General features: G+C 39.0%; 1 protein-coding gene across 2 annotated transcripts in view; it reads left to right on the forward strand.

Annotated features, from left to right (window-relative positions):
• Nucleotides 1-20,172, forward strand: part of LOC124721325 (glycylpeptide N-tetradecanoyltransferase 2-like) — a 97,836-nt gene extending 77,664 nt beyond the window's left edge. For both annotated transcript variants that reach the window (XM_047246236.1, XM_047246237.1), the window contains 2 exons: nt 7,305-7,442; nt 15,202-20,172. In XM_047246236.1, coding sequence (XP_047102192.1) covers nt 7,305-7,442; nt 15,202-15,222 — 159 coding nt within the window. In that variant the 3' untranslated portion in view covers nt 15,223-20,172. The remainder of the gene's footprint in view (nt 1-7,304; nt 7,443-15,201) is intronic.
• The last annotated feature ends 1,218 nt before the right edge of the window (nt 20,173-21,390 follow it).

Raw genomic sequence — 21,390 nt, forward strand, 5'->3', positions numbered from 1 at the left:
TAACCAAAAATCAACATTGAATGTTGCATTTCCCAGTTTGTATGCCTGTTCTTTCAGAACAATTGGCTAATTTCCCTTGAATTATTTCAGTTATTGCAAGAATTTAAATATGTTGGCTGAATTTTCTCGAAAAATTAAACTGTGCCACACCTAGATCTACATACATAATACTGAAAACTTGTAATTGTGGCAGTCCCATAAACAGTGTGACGTGTTCTGTTGTCCATGTTCAGCTGCCACAACTGTATTGTTACTTTTATGTATTATATGATGTATTACAGTAAATGTGCAAATGTGCTGTTAGTTCCAGTTCTTACAGCTGTTACTTTGATAAAAGGTGATACAATTATGGTGTCATGGGAAAATATGAGTGCAGATTAAATAGTAAATTATTGCACAAAATACTGTCCATAGGCAAGGTGTAAATGTTGACTGTACAGCTTGTGGGCACAGAAAACTGAATCATCATTGTAACTTGTGTGAAGTCAAACAACATGAAGTTGAAATGCCCTCACAGATCAGAACTGTGTGCCATACCAAGACTCAACGCCAGTATCAAATCTCGCTCCATTGCACAGTTTTAAGCTACCACGAAGTTTCAAAATGGCACATTGTCGGATGTGAAAGGAAAGATTCATTCTTGAAGCTGCTGTTAAAAATGAATTGTTAAGGCTTTGATAACTATGAATTGGTGAGAAGAGTTATAGATGTGAAAGAGAAACTAGCAAGGGAAGTAGCTATGTGGGTGTACCACACTTTGTTGCACAACTAAGTGTTTTAGGCTTATGGATTGTTGCTCTGATATATTTGAAAAGTTATTCAGGCAGAAGTTTTTATGCTCTCAACAACAACAACAAAACCAGTTATCACAAATGTAATTATGTTATTCTGTATGGAACAATGAATCAGTGGTTTTATAAAAGCACAATTTATTTCAGTAATCATCAATCCATTCAGCCATGTGGATTTCAAGCCGGTGCGTGAACGACTTTATCCAGATAAAGATGTCACAGCTGCCTCTCTTCTTCACACTCACACCCCTTTCTCCTTTCTACCATCCCCTCCAACCCCCAAATTCAAATTTAAAAACGATGTTTTTAGTATTTATGGCTCAGATTTATCTGAAATTGCTTTATCAGAAGTAGATGCACAAAAGGGAATTAGTGTGTCAACAGTTACTGAAGGTGGAAAGGCTTACATTTCAGTTACTAACACTATGCTGTGCACAGTAACAGACTGATCAAGAAAACATTCCTTCTGATTTATGTGATCTTAATTTTGACTAATGTGTTTCAGTTACTGAAGCCCAGAATTATAAAAGAAAGGATTTTAACAATGGAAACATTGATGATTTCATCTTCTCTCTTCATGTGTTGCCTAAAAACACTTTTTTAAATGTTTAATGACTGGCATATTCTAATTGGATTCAACTTCATCAGGACATTTATCTGAACTTGTGCTTACCTTACTTCTGTATAACAAATCTACTCCCAAATTTTCCAGTAGTAGATACTACAGTGATTTTTAATTTCTGACATTAATTTAAAGGCCTTACATTTGGGCTTCTTCCTAGTTTGCAATGGTTTCGTGCTCAATGTGTGTGCTTCTCCAGTAGCTTGTGTTTTTATTTTTCTGAGAGTGTTTAGTATTATTGTCATCTAAAGGACACAAGGAATTGTTTTTATTTTCTTGTTTTAATGACGTGCAGTTCATAATTTTGCTAGTGTAGGTTTGTGGTGCATGCGACACTACAGTTGTGCATTTCAAGCAGCAGTCTTGTCAAAGTCACCTCACTCTTTGCTTGCATGAAATTCCGAAGGTGTATGGCGCCTAGTTCGATGTTGTATTCCTAGATTTTCAGAAGGCAATTTTTAAAATAGGAAGAATTAATGTAAGAGATTGAGATGATGCAAAGGTTGCCATGGGGTTTAATGCTCACTGCATCTATGTCATTTGATAAACCATATGTGCCTCCTGGTTCTTACAATCATCAGGGAATCACCATGTATATGCATACTTTTACAGGCACTGGAATCATAACTTTGGTGCTCTGTAGCACTGTTGCATGACATTTCCAGTCATGGGTTCTTATTCAAAGTATTATGTACTCACTCCCCTATACAAATCCTAGAATTTTTAATGATAATTTCTGAACACCCTGTGTACTGAGGGAGGTTATTCCAGAGTCTGGTTCCTGCTATTGAGAAGAATTTCAAGAAGGTGGCTGAACAATGGAGTGGGACTGAAAGGATTTTGCTCTCATGAGAACAGGTGTTTCTGCCATGTTGTTCAGACAAGAATGTTATGGTTGAGGAGAAAGATGGGGGCAGTGTATGTTGATAGGACAGTAGAGTAGACAGAGGGCACGGAAATCTCTGTGCTTGTCTACACACAGCCAAGATAGCTATTCATAATACAATCAGCTGAACATTGCATAAGTAACAAACACAGGCATTCATAGCCAATTCCAGGCACATTGAGCCTTCATGAGAAAGGCCTCACATGAGAATATAACTGTAATCAATAATCAGAAGTATAAATATTTCTGAAAGTTTTCCTTTTTTTTCCTCAGGCGAAGAGGGAAGAGCTTTTAGTATATTTGTTGGGCATGGAGAGATGCTGATGTCTTCTTGCACATTGCAGCTATGTGCTCAGTTCAATTTAGATTTTTATCTATTACTCCTAGATATTCTTTGTTGAAGGAGAGGTTGATATTTGTCTCATTTGGGGTTAAAGATTTTAGGGATTACCAATCATTCGGGCTAATGAGCCTTGAATGGCTAACCAGTACTGCTTGGGTTTTGGTTGGGTTGAACTTTAACCTATGTCTTGTGCCCATTTTGATAGTGCAAACACATTGGCATTGAGATTGTTGATAACTATCATCATGTTTATTGGTTTCACTCAGAGATACAACTGGAGGCCACAAGCGTACATACAGTATTTGTAGTAGGACAAAATTAATGTCACATTGACACAGTTAAGGGTATAGAACCCAATACTGAACTCTGTGGGACACCTGATACTATTTGCATACATTGCTACTTTATGGTGCCAGACATGACACACTGCTGGTGAGACATCAAGTATGAGCAAAATCATTGAACTGAACTTGACAAGAAACTTAGGCTGTTAAGTTGGGCAAGTAAAATGTGGAAGTGAAGAGTGTCACAAGCTTTGCTGAAATCTAAGAAACACATGATAGTAGCCTCTTGTACATCTGCTGCAAGCTTCAGATCATCTGTTATCTTTATTAAGGGGGGATGTTAATGAAAAACACACACTATTTCAAAAATGAACCAAATCCACAATTTTTGAGATATGGCAATTAAATTTTGCACCACATTTTACATGAAAGTAACACATTTACATATAAAATCCTTTGATTATATATATTCAACTTTTTTTAATGAAATTTTAAGTTTTATTTTCAAAAAATAATGTATGTTCCTTTTTCTCAGAAAGTATTAGAGATTTCTACAAAAATTTCTCTGTTTCATCTCTTTATATGTTTAAGCTTCTCTCATGAGGTTTTTGGAATAGGTCGAATAGGAGAATTTTCATAATTTTTTAATTATAATTCCACAAGTACAATTTTAAATTCATGCAAAATTCCAAGCACTTTGCCCTATATCTCAGCTTGCAATCAGAATTTCAAAATTTGCTCTTGAGACAACGTTTATTAGATTTACAGAAATATGTGTACAAAACTTCATAATTCTAGCATTCATAGAATCCGAGGAAAAGTTACGTAAAAAACAAACTTTTCAGGAAACGCAATATAAAGTTAAAAGTAACTTTTTTCCCTTATGTCACTTCTTCAAAAGGCACCACATTTGTGCTCTAGGTTGTATTTCCCTTCAGGGCTTCGTTTCTGGTTCCTTGTTTATCTTCTTTCCTGTACCAGGTCTTCAACTTTTCAGCTGCAGAGATGTGCTGTAAATCTATTTTTCTCAGGATGTCGTGAGTAAAATTTCCTATCTTGAAGCCCATTCTTTCTAATACATTCATCCTCCGACGTTCCCATCATTAAATACAATAACTGCACCATAAGTTGCAATTTTGACAACTGTAGCAGATGTAACTGTGTTTTTAGGGCATCATTTCCATATGAGTGAATTTAGAGACTCATTTGGATTTTGCCTTGAATACACTTTTTGAGAAGTGCAGGATCAGCCAAAGATGATTTATAAAACCGAAGAGTATGTATCACAGCCTTCTAGATGTATCCCGCACACGTTTGGTTGAAAGTCATACACAGAATCATTGTTCGCTGAGCTGGTATTGAAGTGCTGCTTCAAAATGTGGGCGTGGCAGGGAGGCTGCGTCACACTTTTAATTAATTTTCAGGCACTTCGGATGCGATTTCAACATTGAAACTTTTGGGAACTTATTGTCCATGAATTACACTAACAAATAAAAAATAAATCAAAAATTGGCATTTTTGGTCAATTTCATCAATGTCCCCCCTTAAGGCAGAGATTGTGCTGCATTGTTTATGGAAACCTAATTGGTATTAGTCCAGTGGGTTGTTTGTGGTTATGTGGTTTGCTAGCTGTCCAAGGCCTTGGGCAGTGCAGGAAAAATGCAAATAGGTTGGTATTCAGTGGGTGCTTTGGCTCCGTCCCACTTAAGTAGTGCCTTAACTAGTCCCTGCTTCCAGTGCTCAGGGAAAACAGTTAAAGGGTCAGGGGAAAAAACCAGGGAAAGTAGTTTTTAGGAAACTTGGGGAAAAAGCAATTTTAATGTGTGAACTGTGATTCCATCAGTATATAAGTACATATAACAATGTTTATTTCATAAATTAAACATATTGGCTGCATTGAATGTGGAAGTAGCATTATTGGCTTCTATTGTGTTAACAGACTGAAATTATTTCTCAAAATGCAATCAGATGTCGCTCTGTAAGGGAAAAGAAACAGGTAACTCAAGTGAAATAGTTGCAATAATTCCATAAAATTCACAACTAAATGAATTTCTGATTGTGGTAATTCAGTAGTTGTCATATCATGTATATTTAGCTATGGGGCAACTGACTGAATAACTTCGCAGAACTAGGATAGTAAAATCTTGTTTGTATGCTTGATATGCAGCGTCTCTGAGATTCCTGAGCTGTTTTAGTCCTTCAGTTAGCCAAGGTGCGCGTTTCTATGTGACTACACTGCAATTCACAATTACTTGCCAGGAAGAGGGTTCACTGGACCACCTTAAAGCTATTTCTCTACTATTGCACTCTCGAACAGCATGCAGGAAAAGTGGACACACAAATCTTCCTGTGTGAGGTCTGATTACTTTCTTACAATGAACATTTCAGCCTATGTAGGTGGACACCAACAAAATACTTTCACCAGCAATATATTTTTGTATTCAGAGGAAAAAGTTGATAATTGAAATTTTGTGGAAAGGATCCTATCGCAACAAGGAGCATCTTTGTTTTAACAGTTACCAGCCCAACTCCGTATTCTATCCATGACACACACTCCAGTATTTCATAGTAATACAAAACGAGCTGCTCTTATTTGAGCTCTATAAATGGTCTACACCAACCCTGTTTGATGTGGATTCCATACCACATAGCAATACTCCAGAAGAAGACGGGCAATTGCAGTGTAGACAGTCACTTTAGTAAACCAGTTGCATCTTGTGTGTGTGTGTGTGTGTGTGTGTGTGTGTGTGTGTGTGTGTGAGAATGCTCTTTCCTGGTATGTGTTTCTGTGCTCCAGGCATCAATCTGCTATGAGTTAGTGGTAGCCTTTCATTTATTTTATGTTTAGCTGCAATTTAAGGTAAAGGAAATTCTTAGATTTTAGTTCAATTGACAGCCTTTAGATTTGTGTGATTCATCGTGTATCCAAAATTTGGTGGATTCTTTTTATAATCGCATGGATCACTTCACGCTTCTCATTATTTATAGTCAGTTGCCACTTTTTGCACTATACATGTCTTGCCTAAATTATTATTTAATTGGTTTCTTATTCTGACGACTTGAAGAGACAGTAAATGACAGCATCAGTTCCTGGCCATCTGAGAACACTCCTCAGGTTGTCCCATAAATCGTTTATATAGATTAGGAATGGCTTCATTGAGATACGCCAGATATCAGTTCCGTTTTACATGATGGCTTTCCATCTACTACTATGAATTACTGTGTGATTGGAAATTGTGAATCCAGTGACACAACTGAGATACTTCATAGGGATGCAATGTGATTAGAAGTTGCTTGTGAGGAGCAGTGTCAAAAGCCTTCTGGAGATATAGAAATATGGAGTCACTTTGAGACCATCCCATGTTGATAGAACTTATTACATCATATGAATTAAGAACTATTTATGTTTCACAAGAAAGATGTTATCTGAACATTTGCTGACTGTTTGTCAATAGATTGTTTTCTTCAAGATAATTTGTAATGTTTGAACACAGTGTGTGTTCCAAAATCCTACTGCAAAGTGATGTCAGTAATGTGGGTCTGTAATTCAGCGGATTACGGGATTAACCTGATGCAGGTGGAAGTACTGAGCATTAGGGGCATTGAAATTTGTGCAAGGGATCCAGTAAGCCCATTCAACAAATCTTTTATGTCACAACATCCTCACCCTGGTCAGAAGATACAGGCAAAAAAAGTAAAAGACCACATGGATAAGATAGCTCCCATTGGGTGGTAGAATGTAAATGGGTTCATTGCACATATGAAGTCAGACCTCTAGTACAGGGCGTACCTCTGTTCATGTGTTTGCAAGTAACACATTTTAAATTAGTTGATGTCCCCTTTGTTAATAGATAGCCTCTGAGAAAAGGATGACCTAAATGTGGAAAGAACTAAAGGAGAGTAGTTGTTCTCTTAGATGCTACATACCTTTTCCTGTCAACTTGAGCCTGCGACCACTTAAAATTACAATGTACGAAAGAGAAATATTATGCTGGTTCTTGAAATAAGTTTTGCCACACCATAAGGTGACTTAGAGTGTAGATTTAGATGAATGCCTCACAGATACAAATATTTGTTTGAGCAGTGAAGATTTCATGGGTGGTGAGGTTCTGTATTATGGTGTAAAATATATTGAGCAATTATTCATGGCACTATTATGTTTGACAGATTGTGCAGCTACTGTCTACTCTATTTTTTTGTGCTATGACCGTATAATTGTGCCTAAGAACTAGCAGATTCCTTAGACATTTTGGAATGTGTAAACCCAAGTGAACAACTGTGTCCCATTATAACTATGAGGCTCATTAAATATTACAGATTGCTAATTTATTGGAAGTCTATTAATGAAATTGGACAATTTTTTTTTTTTTTTCCTCAGGGAGGTTTTGATGTCTTCAATGCTCTAAATTTAATGGAAAACAAGGAATTCCTGGAAGCTCTGAAGTTTGGAATTGGGGATGGAAACCTACAATATTATTTGTACAATTGGCGCTGTCCGCCAATGGAACCAAACAAGGTATAATTTCAAAATACATAGTTAATAGGCATGGTTTGGTTAAGTAATTATTTTGTAATGTTCACATAATTTAGGAAATTGGATATACAGTATTCATTGAAGAAATAGTGCAAGATTTAAAAAAATCAGTTTAAAGAGGCATTTGATATGAGGGAATTAAGTTTCATGATGCATTTTAATTTCCAGTAGAATTTGATGCAGGGATTGTTTCACTAAGTATGTTAACAGCACAGAAATCTTTCTTGTGCATACACAATTTGGTGTTTTTAAGAACTACTTTTATTCTTGAGAAAGAGCAGAAGCATTTTAGTTATAATAGTTTATGTTGTAGACTTTTGAATAAATACAATCAAGTACATTTTCCCACTTAAACCCTCTGCTCAAAATAATTCCAACTTTTTTCTAGTAAATCATGACTATATATACACAATGAGAAAATATTTTTGCGTTTATTCTTTATATAATCAGTGAGCTTATTTTTAATGTAACTAAACTTTACAAGCAAACTCTCATTTCTCTTCTAAGAACTGTTAAAATAACAGTTATTCATTTTAAGAGTAACTTAATCTTATATTTAACTTATTTAAAGTGTTTAGTTGCACATTGTCTTTAAAGTTAACTATTATTGTGGAAAATCCCAGGGACAAGGCTAAAAACTTCTGTAAGAACAGACCACCACTTACTGTACAGAACTGGCACTGACCAGTAGAGAAATATATAAAAATTGGGCAAATATCATGTGGCTATAGATACAGTCATGACACCTCAGTTGTGTTTTGATATTATTCCTCCTTTCATGTGATGATTTCCTCACTTATTTTTGTATACACTTGTCCAGGCCAGCTCATTATTTTCAGCCTCTCGCAGTATGAAGTTTTTACGCAAAGACTGACCTTCTCTGTTCTGCCATTTATGGCCCTTTCTTCCACCTACTATGTGAATATTCACATTTTTTTGGTATTTCCTTCATTTAATTTTTAATTGGGTATAAATGCTTTGGAAACATTGTGCTGTGTATTGTTTGCCTTCAGACATATTATATGGAGTCATAAGATTTACTGGAGACTCTGGAGACCCCAAAGACAAGGCTTCATGAGATTAAGAAACCTTGTGGGATGCTGTGGTACCCAGTGGTGCAGCACTGTGTGAAACAGGAAAGTATGGAATAAGTCTTCAGTCGGCAGTGGAGGGATAGCACCTGCAGAAGAAAGGATGCTGGCTGGATGAGTGTGCTGGAAGGACAGTTCTCACCTGCCCAATGTTACTTTCTCTACATTGAGAATTCCATGCAACACTTGCCAAGATGATGGCAGAAATTGACATAGCTGTCAGTGAAGTTGATCAAATCTTTGTTAAAGGTCGTATTGCTGAAGTTTCATAGACCATCAAATTCTGGATGATACTGATTTTTTGTGAGAAAGATCTGTCTATGCAATAACTGACCATTTCCCTGCACCACTTTTGTGACAGGTTGACATATTGATGTTGGATTAAGATTCAAACTTGGTTCACGGTGAGGCATTTACTCACACATCACATACCAGCTGATGAATGATCAACCCAGTAAGTATCCCAGCAGTGTGCAGGAAAATATGTTCTTATTCAGCACAACTGTGAGTGCTTTGCAAACAGTCCAGAAAGTATCTCTGCAGAGAAAGAAGACTGAACGCTATATAGGTTAGCTTTTCCAGAGTAGAACAATAAAGTGCTGTTATACACTGCTAATGGTGAAGTTACTGATATAACAGCTGTGCATGTGCATTGCACGTCTTCACACCACTTGCACAGTTATTCCAAGGTCTTCAGATTCATGTTTAAAGGAACCCTACCCCTTGGTAGACCTGACCAGGGGGCTCGCCACTCTTTGGCGAGTTCATGCTTGGCTACCACGAGCCCCCAGCCTTTGCAGCATTTTTTACCTTCCGTGTTGCATGTCAATCCTCTTGCTCTTCTATTTTCCCTCCCTTGGGGAACCTGTCTGGGATGTTACTGGGAATGTTCTGCATTTTCTGTCACTGACGTAACAACAGTCTCACCTTAGTTTTTTGCTCCCTTTTCCTTTCTTTGTTTCCTTTCTCCTCTCATTCCTCTATTTCAGCGTTTGAGGTTCCTCTTTTTCTCCTTTTTCCCTGTGCACTCCTGAAGGCCAGCCCACGCATCTGGCATGTAACAGATGACGGGGTAATGCTTAAAGTGTAATTCCCAGCCCCGGGTCAACAGGTAGGGTTCGCACGTACCCCCTGGTACAGGCCAGGCCGAGGGAGGGGTGATTGCCTGAGCTGCAACCTTCCCAAATTGCCAATTTGTCCCCGTCAGGTGTTCAGGAAGTGTGACCTGAGTTGTGAACAATCACCTAAGACGAGTGCACGCCCTTGTCAAGGGAGCCCTCAGTTTGAAGGAGCATGGCATCAGAGATGCTGGCAGTCGTGGGGGATTTTCTTGCAATGAGTCAATCATCCTCCCAATCAATGTCTACAAAACGTAAACGTAATGGGGCTAATGATTCAAAGATCCTTCCTGTTGCACCATGGTTCCTCCTGGTCTCGCATACTGAAGATGGTCAGTCCTTCACCATGGTCAATCCATTTATTATTCAGAAAGGTGTTGATGCAGTTGCTGGCCCTGTGAAATCCTGCTCATGTTTAGGAATGGCACTTTGCTTTTGGAGACTGCTTCTGATTCTCAAGCACAACTACTGCTTGCTGCCTCACTTCTTCACGGCTACCTTGTTTGTGTCGAGGTCCATAGAACTTCGAATTCTTCCTGTGGTGTGATTTACACTAGGCTGCTCAATGGTCTAACTGAGGCTGAAATACAATCTTACCTCTCTGATCAGGGTGTCATTGCCATCCTTTGTCACGAAAAATGTATATTCCTCCTCACCTTTGATAGAGTGGTGCTGCCGTCGAGGATCAAAGCAGGCTATGAAATTCACAGTCCAACCGTACATTCCGAACCTGGTGTACTGTTAACAGTGTTATTGTTTCAATCACACTAGAACATCTTGTCGACACCCAGCCAAATGTGTAACCTGTGGTAGGATGTGCATGAGGGCGATAGTCCGTCTCCTTCTCCCTGCTGTATCAACTGAAATGGTGCCCATGCTGCCTCCTCCCGGGATTGTCCCATGTATCTTGATGAGCGGGCTGTCCAAGAGATCCGGGAGAAGGAAAAAGTGCCTTACCCAGTCACTCACAAGTTACTGGCTAGTCGCAAACCCTGTGTTTTCCAGTGTGGCACCTATAGTTGTGTTCTTGTTACCTTTGCTCCATGAAGGACATGACGATGCAGACATGCGACCTGAAATTCAGGTCTGAGGTTGTGAAACCACCCAGTGTCAAGGTAGCATTGCCATCCCCCCATCCAGCTGTGCAAAAAACCCTCAAAGTCTCACCTCAAGGGGCGAAGCCACCAGCTTCGCAACCAGTAGCCTGGAAAGGACAGGAGTAGTACTCCCATGTAGACTTCCTCCGTCTCTCCAGCCAAACAACACCCGAGTCTTCCTCTGACCGGAAAGGCTCGAAAAGGTCTACCAAAGGCAAACGATCTTCTCCTTCGCCAACTCGAAGATCCTCTTCGGTGGTGTCATCACGTGGTACCTTGGCCCGGTCGTCCTCCATTTCACCGGTGCACACCACCAACCGTTTTGAGATGTTGCATCACCTTTCTCCTGCAGGCAAGCACTTTCTGCTTAATATGTACAACAACATCTGGGCAGAGGGCACATTTCCTGGACGCTGACGTGAAGCCACCATCGCACTCACACCTAAGCCCGGTAAGGACAAAAACATTCCTTCTAGCTACCGCCCCATCTCTCTTGCCAGCTGCATTTGCAAGGTGATGCAACGTATGATTCATGCCTGGCTGGTATGGTGGATGGAGTCCCACCATTTACTGATGAATGCACAGTGTGGATTTAGAGCGTGGCGTTATGAAGTTGACCATCTCATCACTTTGTCCACCCATGTCATGAATGGTTTTCTGCAGAAATCCCAGACTGTGGTCATGTTTTTCGATTTGGAGAAGGTCTAAGACACCTGCTGGAGAACGGGTATCCTCCATACTCTTTACACGTGATGCTTCTGTGGCCACCTGCCCTGTTTCTTTCAGGCATTTTTAAAAGATTGAGTTTTCAAGGTGTGTGTGGGTCCTGCCTTGTCGGACACCCTTATCCAGGAAAACGGTGTGCCTCAGGGTTCCATCCTGAGTGTCGCCCTCTTTGCTGTCGCCACTAACACTGTAATGGCCTGTCTCCTGCTGGGCCTCTCCAGCTCCCTTTTTGTTGACAATTTTGCCATCTGTTGCAATTCTCCGTGGACCTGTCTCACTGAGCAGTGTCTTCAGCAATGTCTTTGATCGTCTTCACTCCTGAAGCATCGACAATGACTTTCGCTTTTCCACTGACAAAACCGTCTGCATTAATTTCTGGTCACGCAAGTGGTTTCTCACACCATCTTCACATTTTGGGCTTGTTGCCCTTCTGTTCGTTGAAACTACGAAATTCCTGGGGCTCAAGCTTTATAGGAAATGCTCTTGGTCCTCCCATGTGTCTTACCTGGCAGCCCGCTGTACACGTTCCCTCAGTGTCCTACATGTCATCAGTGTCCTACATGTCCTCAGTAGTACTTCCTGGGTGCAGATCGAACCACCCTCCTCAGTTTGCACTGGTCCCTTGTCCATTCGAAATAGACTACGGGTGCTTTGTTTATGCATCTGAACGTCTGTCCCTCTTATGCCGTCACAACACTATCCACCATCGTGGCATCTGTTTGGCCTCTGGTGCCTTTTACACTAACTCATTTGAGAGTCTGTATGCCAAAGCTGCTGAACTACTCCTGTCCTACCTCCATGATTTTCTCCTCAGCTGGTATGCATACCGTTTGTCTGCCATGCATGGCCACCCACCCTATGCCACCTTCTTTGGTGATTCCTTTGATCGTCAGTAGGGGTCGTGTCCCTCTTCTCTGTTACCCCTTGGAGTCTGCTTTCAGCACTTGCTACGGTGGCGTAACTGTACACCACCTGAAACTTTCCTGGTGGGTGTGAACCCTTCACCACCTTGGCTTTGTGAAGCGACCCATGTTAACGTTGGCCTTCATTCGCTTCCTAAAGACACTACTCCAGCCTCTGTGTATGACCTTCAGTTTCACGACCTTTACATGGAACTCGGCGATAGTACACTACTGGCCATTAAAATTGCTACACCATGAAGATGACGTGCTACAGACGCGAAATTTAACCGACAGAAAGAAGATGCTGTGATACTCAAATTATTAGCTTTTCAGAGCATTCACACAAGGTTGGCACTGGTGGCAACACCTACAATGTGCTGACATGATGAAAGTTTCCAACCGATTTCTCATACGCAAACAGCAGTTGACCGGCATTGCCTGGTGAAACGTTGTTGCGATGGCTCGTATGAGGAGGAGAAATGCGTATCATCACGTTTCTGACTTTGATAAAGGTCGGATTGTAGCCTATCACGATTGCAGTTTTCGTATCGCGACACTGCTGCTCATGTTGGTCGAGATCCAATGACTGTTAGCAGAATATGGAATTGGTGGGTTCAGGAGGGTAATACGGAACACCGTGCTGGATCCCAACGGCCTCGTATCACTAGCAGTCGAGATGACAGGCATCTTATCCCCATGGCTGTAACGGATCGTGCAGCCACGTCTCGATCTCTGAGTCAACAGATGGGGACATTTGAAAGACAACAACCATCTGCATGAACACTTGGACGACGTTTGCAGTAGCATGGACTATCAGCTCGAAGACCATGGCTGCAGTTACCCTTGACCCTGCATCACAGACAGGAGTGCCTGAGATGGTGCACTCAACGACAAACCTGGGTGCACGAATGGCAAAACATAATTTTTTCGCGTGAATCCAGGTTCTGTTTACAGCATCATGATGGTCGCGTCCATATTTGGTGACATAGCGGTGAACGCACATTGAAAGCGTGTATTTGTCATCGCCCTACTGGCGTATCACCCGGCGCGATGGTATGGGGTGCCATTGGTTACATGTCTCGGTCACCTCTTGTTCGCATTGACGGCACTTTGAACAGTGGACGCTACATTTCAGATGTGTTACGACCCATGGCTCTACCCTCCATTCGATCCCTGCATAACCCTACATTTCAGGAGTATAATGCACGACCGCATGTTGCAGGTCCTGTACGGGTCTTTCTGGGTACAGAAAATGTTCGACTGCTGCCCTGGCCAGCACATTCTCTAGATCTCTCACCAACTGAAAACTTCTGGTCAATGGTGGCCGAGCAACTGGCTCGTCGCAATATGCCAGTCACTACTCTTGATGAACTGTGGTATCGTGTTGAAGCTGCATTGGCAGCTGTACATGTACACGCCATGCAAGCTCTGTTTGACTCAATGCCCAGGCGTATCAAGGCCGTTATTACGGCCAGAGGTGGTTGTTCTGGGTACTGATTTCTCAGGATCTATGCACCCAAATTGCGTGAAAATGTAATCACATGTAAGTTCTGGTACAATATATTTGTCTAATTAATACCCATTTATCATCTCTTTTTCTTCTTGGTGTAGCAATTTTAATGGCCAATAGTGTATTTGTGTATACACTGTTGGCTCTCGGACTGGCTGTGGGGTGGGGTATGCCTTTGTCATTGGCACCCTTGTCTTCCGATATTAGCTTCCGGCACACTGCTTAGTATTTACAGCCAAGCTCCTCGCCTCATATTGGGCCATGGAGTACATTCAGTGTGTCCTCTTCCCAGACTCGTTCAGCACCCTTCAAAGTCTATGTGTACTGTACTCCACCCATCCCTTAGTGTAGTAGGTCCAGGAAAACTGTCACTTGCTCAGTCTTGGTGCGGCCAGTGTGATGTTTCTGTGGGTTCCTGGTCAGGTCTGTCTGCCAGGAAATGAGGCGGCTGCCAAGGCTGCAGTCCTGATGCCTCAGCCTGTGAGTCCCTTCACGGGAATAAGCTCCGGCTTATTAAGCCTCTCCCAGTGGCTGGGACGACCTCCTCTAGGCCCTCCCGCCAGGAGTAGGTCATTTTAACTAGGATGTGTATTGGTCACTGCCTTTTTAACCTTCCTCATTTGCTAAGTGGCGCTACTCCCAACACTTTCTACACATTGCACCCAAGTAACAACTGTCTGCCACTTTCAGATGGAATGCCTATTTCTTAACCATTTACGTTCCCGCTGGGGTTTGCCATCTGATTTATCAGCTGTTTTAGCAAATGACTCGTGGGCTGTTGACTGTGTTTTGCTTTTTATCCGCCAAAGCAATATGGTGAAGGTCATTTAATTTTTAGTTTTGGACCTCCATTTCTGTATGTTTTTTTTTTTTTTTTTTTAAGCCCATTTTCAACGTACCTGTTTTTAGCGGGAAAGGAATGAGACCTCACAGAGAGAAAAGAAAGTAAGTTTCATGAATGTGGGCTCAGGGTGCATTCCTGTTCATCAATCAACATATTTCGTCTTTCCTGTTTCTCCCAATAAATATCTCGTACTTCGTCACAAGTGCCTGAATTGATATCTTGGGGTCCTGTCTTATTTGCATTGCTTCACCAGTTGTTTTCTTTAATATTATTATTCATTCTTTCCTCCTTCTTCATAATTTCAATAGAAAATTTTATTGTTCTTGTCCTTCATGTTAGTTTACATAGTTAATATAATTAAGTATATGTTGTGTGGGATTATTACCAGATGTATCTTACATGTGATGTAGTGTGCACTGCTGTGTAACGTGTTCTTCCTTTTGTCTTTTACAGATTGGTTTAGTGTTACAATAGTTAACAAGTGCAATCAGCAGCTTGGCAGAGACAGATCAGACTGCAGTCATGCTACCAGGAGTCTGAAATGTCTATCTTATGGCATAAGAAATTTTATAATGGTGATAAATATCTATTTTTCTGATCTTTCGAGTCATTTGCTGATATAACTTAAAGGACAATACAGGCATATAATTTTTAATTTATGTTTCTTCATGCATAGAGTACAAAGGTCAATATTCATTAAATCACTCATTCTTTCATTATATTGTGATTGCTTTATGCATAAGCTGAGTGAAATAGCGTAAGCTGTGATGAATCTTCTGATGCACTGCCATTAGTGCATATTTGTGAACAAAAAAAGTAAATGGCAGTCCACAAAAGTCCTATATTAGCTATTAAGACTGTTATTAAGCTGTGGCACTTCAGTATTTTGCAGAGAGCTTAGCATGTCTGTCTGATGATTTTCATTTTTTGAAAGCTGTAAACCAATAGAGTGGAAATGATTTAGTGTCGTGGAGAGAATTGTATAGTTCCAGAAATGTAATTATTAATCCAGCCAGTTGTTGACTGCATTAGTAGTAACGGGTAAAGAATTCTAAGCTTTGTATTCACAGGTTCTAATGTGGTATACAATACAAAATATGATAATTTGGAATGCGTGACCTGTTTGCTATTGACACTTCAAAATTATTGTTGAAATGGGTGTGGTAGATAGTTAAATAATTTACTTGTTATTTGTTACTATATAAAATATCTTAAATGTTTCATGTGTGAGTTAAGTTTGCTCATCTACCTACACTTTTCCAGATTTCTCAATCACTTCTTGTAATGTTATCATTCTCATACAGAAAATTGTTTCTGAATTGCTTCAGTAATATTAGCTTATTTACTTATCACCATTCTTTAAGTGAACTTTCAGCTTTTAACAGTTGACCATTTGTATGGTGCTAAAATGTACGTGAAGAGTTTCAGGATTTGTCAATTGTGCACTATCAAAAATTAAGCATAAATGTTTGTAAATCTCCAAGAAATTTTTGACTGTTATAACTAGGGCTTAACATTTCATTATAAACATTAATTATGAAATCTGAATGATTATCAAAATCAGAGTGTCATAAAAATAAAGATGATAGAATTTTGGCCATAAAGAGAGAATATGGTGGCAGAGCTAACAGGAACTCTAAGAAGTTAGTTTTGAATCAATTGCCCATGTATGCGCGGGTGTGTGAGAGCATGCGCGGGCGCATGCGTTTACATCAATTAAAAGTTTATATACTGTTCATAGAACAGTGGCCAGCTAGAGTTGCGTGTTTTATCTTGATGGTGTGTGTTTCGTATTGAGTGTAAGAGTGTATGGAAAAGTGATTTGAAAAACAAATTATTTCAACATAAAAATTAGTATCCAACATCTCAGTTTGTGCAGTATGAAGAAAACTTTCCATGTTGTTGCTACATTATCATTACCACATTCACTGTAATATTTATGGGTTCACACATGACATTAAAATTGTGCTTGAGGTAGAAGTTGTATAGTACTGGAGTGGTACCTCAACATTCTGTGGTCAATAACTTTTCGGTCTGTTCAAACTGTGCTTGCCTTTTGTGAACATTGGCTACCCCATTTCCTTTAGACATAATGTACCTGCTTCTCGCCATTTTTATACATAGAAGGCAAGAAATTCTTTCTCATACGAACTTTCATGTGTGCGCAGAATTTGTTGAAAGTTTTTCATGCGAAGGTCATACGCCTTCCTCAAATACATCAACATATATTCTACCCAGAGTTGCTATGTAGGTAGAACAAAACTTACCAACAATTGTTTAGCACTTTACACTTATGTGTAGTCCTCAGGCAACTGAACTTCATACAAATTCCTTAAATTTCAGTAACAATGAAGAGTAATCAAAGATTTTTTTAAATTTGAGTTACATTCTTTGCCTTCTAGAATTCACAATCTTTTACCTGTATGCAGTTGCACTCCTAAATGAAACGTTAACCAAATATTACAAAAAACCTTATACTTCCCGAATAGTAACCATTGTTAATATTCATTTATGGTCTCAAATGTCTCTTGTACCATGGGGATATGGCCAGTTTTACTCATTAATTACTGAGCAAGTTCATTTCTATGTTACAGACTTTCTGCTGATGCTTTGTTAGTAGAGATTTCTGACTTCAGTTGATGGCAGTTTCCATGATGTAGTAAAATTTTAAAATACCTATGAAAAGTTTTGAACTACCAACATATCAGCTGTGTGAACATTATTAATAAGCAACTTTTTCACACTTTTTGGAAGTACATGACAGTTTTTATTGCCACGCGTACATATTAATTAACTGGTATGTAGAGTGAAATAATGAACAATGCTTGTATTGTTCAGTCGCAAAGTAACTTCCCATGTGGGCATAATTTGCTCATAGTAAAAGTGCTATCCAAGTAATGAAAACACACAATTTTACTGTATATAGTTGTGTATTCAGCTTTCGTGATATTTTATGAAAAGTGTGGTGTTAAAATAATTGATTCCTAATCTCTAGTTTTGTTCATGGAAACTGAGCAAGATGGCACATTGGTCTACTACAGGAACACACACTGGAGATAACTCAGGGTGCATATCTGCATCCAATCATCCAGTCATTGAGAGATAATCTCAGGATAGGTGAATAGGTAGGGTTTCTGTGATTCCATTGAGTACTTAACGCAAATGCTTGTATGGTTCATTTGCATAAACCATGGAAAAATTTCCTTTTCTGTTCTGAGCTAGTGCTAGGATGATAGTGCCAAGTGACTTATTATCTTAATTTCAAAGGGGCACTGAACTTTGATGTTCCCTCCGTCTCTTTCTCGGAATTAATCAATCACATAATAGATGTGTTTCTGACTTCTGTGCCATGCATTGCATATGACATCTTATGACTGTCGTTTGTATCAGCAGATAGTCTCTTTTACACAGTGCTATATTTTATCTTTACCGCTTATTTTCAAACTTGTGATATTGTGCAGAGTGACATATCGATTTCTTATTGAACCTGGTACCTCTGCAACCTTTCCATATTTGCCTTCCCATTTTTCCTGTTTTAATGTTTAAATTGGAAATGTTGGATGCAAAACTTGTAATTCAATAATGAGCATATTTCTGTTCACCCAGTCACAATCTTCTGTGTTTACAAATAAGTAAATTTTTGTGTCATCATTTGTTTTTATCTGTGAAATCATAAAAAAAATGTGGCAATATTAAGCACTTCATTTGCAAATTTAATGAATTTTGTATGTGAAACATAAGTGAGCATGCAGAGAATTTATAAATTATGTGTGCTCTTTTTGCCATTGTGGTAGATATGTGCCTTAGGAGGGTTTCTGTCTGAAATCAAATGCAAAATTACCTGCTCTTGGTTACCATTCAGTACCCATACAGTGTTCATCATGCAAAATTATAAACGAAGTGACCTATACAGTACTAGTTCAGCTATAAAGTTTATTGAATTTTTCTACGAAAATGTGCAACCATAATTTTTGTTGTGTTTTCTCAAATGTGATACCTCATTCGGTACTCTGTATGCAGCTTTGTACATACAATCAACTTTTCACACCTTTTGGATGTATGCAATATATTTTTATTGCTACACTTGCATAATAATCAACGTGTAGAATGAAATGATTAATAACATTTGTATTATCCAATTGAAAAGTTACTTGCTATGTGGGCATAATTTACTCGTAGTAAAAGCTCTATCCAGATACTGAAAACTTGCAATGTTCCTGTGTATAGTTGTGCATTCAACTTTTGTGATAATTTATGAAAAATGTGGTGTTCAAATAAGTGATCCTTAATCTTTAGTTTTGGCCATGGAAACGGAGCAAAATGGCACATTAGTCAGCTACAGGAACACACATTGGAGAGAAGTGATATTGCAAATCTCCATCCAATCATTGTGATATAATTTTGCGATAGATGAATAAATATGATTTCTGTGATTTCATTAAATACTTAAAGACAAGTGCTTGGATGGCTCATTGGCATAAATCATGGAAACGTTTCCCACTTTATTCTTGTCAAAGTAAGCTAGTGCTCAGTGTCTCATCACCTCTGTTTCATTGGGGCATTGAACTCTGATGTTCCCTTTGTCCCTCTCTCTTCTTCAGAATTAATTAATCACATAATATGTGTGTTTGACTTTTGGCATCTCTTGACTGCTACTCTGTGTCACCAGATAGTCTCTTACACTTTACTTTATCTTCACCAGAGTCTTTTCATTACTTGTGATATTGTGCAGAGTAACTTATGGGTTTCTTATTGAAGAACCTGGTCCCTTTGCAATATTTCCATGTTTACCTTCCCATTTTTCCTTTTTTAGTGTTGAAGTAGGAGACTTTGAATGCAAAAACTTGTAATTAATCAATGAATGTGTTTCTGTTACCCAGTCACAATTGTATCTGTTAACAAATAAGTGAATTTTGGTGTCTTTTATTTGTGTTTATTGTAAAATCATAATGTGGAAATATTAAGCATTTCATTTGCAAATTTAATGAATTTTGTGTGTGAAACATATCAGTCAGCATGCAGAGAATTTATAAATTTTCTGTGCTCTTTTTGCCATTGTGGTAGATATGTGCCTTAGAAGGGTTTCTCTGTGGAATCCAGTGCAAAATTATCTGCTCTCGGTTATCATTCAATATCCATATGTTGTTTGTCATACAAAATTATAAGCAAAGTGACCTATACTAGTTTTGCTATAAAGTTAGTTGAATTTTTCTATGAAAATGTGCAGCCATAATTTTTGTTGTTATTGTTGTTGTTTTTTTAAATGTGATACCTCGTTTGGGACTCTGTATGCAGCTTTTGTACATATTGTGTGCATAGAGGACAGCAGTATGGTCTGTATATTTACTAAAGACACTAAATAATTGAATGTAAGGTACATTGGAATAAAAAAGTGAACTGAGAGAGTTGTCATCTTAACCAAAATTGGGTTTTTCTGTTGATATTAAAACATTCCAAAGAAATTGTCCATCATTTGACTTATGGAACCTGTTGCTTCACCTTGGAAGTTAAAAACTGAACCATGATAATGTGTTTGTTTGTATAATAATTGTATACCACCCAGGAGATCCGGGAAAAACCCGGGAATTTTTTTAGAATTCCAGGAATTTTTCATTGTTTCAGTTTTCTTTTAAATTTTCGTAATTTTGACTGGTAAGAACCGATACTCTAACAAAGGATATTACTGTATCCTGCTACTGCAGAATAATCCTTCAACAATAAAGTGTAATGAGAGAAAAAACAAAAATAACTTAAATTGCAAAGGAAATGCGCCATATACAGCAACGACACACGGTGCTCATGCAAGTGTCTGCCAACAGCAAAATGTGTCCAAGGCTTTAGAAAGACGATGCAATGCCTCAGAACAACAAATTGCCCCCAATGAGCGTGAAGTCACAACTCTAATGTAAACATTCATTTTAGCAGTTACGAGTGGGCTCATGCGCATGCATAGTTGAATCACATTTGAGTAGTAGATTCTCCCACTCCTGGCTACAGGAATGTGGCTGTTGGCTGTGCAAGCAGTCGCAGCAAGCAACTAGATGCTACCGGGAAAAGGGTGCGCCAAATTCATATTCTTGACGAAAAAAAACCTGTTTCACAAAGTGCCTAGCATCCAGCGCGCACTGGTCTATCGATTATTCGTATGATTTGAAATGCATCCCTGTTGGTTTTTGAACACATTTTAAATAGATTTCTGACTGAATCATAAGTTGATTTTTGAATGCGTGCATAGTGTACGTGATGTCTCTGTCAGGGGAATCCTTGTCTCATCTAGAAATAAACTTTCCGCAGACAAAAGGGGACGGGGCTATACGAGCTGAGCGGAGTAAAACCGAACGGATGAATGCCAATCACTGTCTGATTATGTGGCTGATTGGGTTTGTGAATGAGCAGCATTGTTATAATTACTAGCAAAATCCATAGATTCAGGCTACCAGAATAAACAACTGACAGGAATAACAGGCGAGAAAGATTACATATTATCTTCTCAGTATATCCAAGAAAATGAAATTTTGACAGAAAATTTTTGGCCAGATTGCTGCACTAGTAAGGACCAGTTGTACAGTCCCTGGCAAGCAGCCGCTTAAGTTCTATGATGGAAGTAATGCGGAAAAAATGTTGTACGAACATGTAAGAATG

This window comes from Schistocerca piceifrons, chromosome X (genome assembly GCF_021461385.2).
Source record: "Schistocerca piceifrons isolate TAMUIC-IGC-003096 chromosome X, iqSchPice1.1, whole genome shotgun sequence".
Taxonomy (NCBI): Eukaryota; Metazoa; Arthropoda; class Insecta; order Orthoptera; family Acrididae; genus Schistocerca; species Schistocerca piceifrons.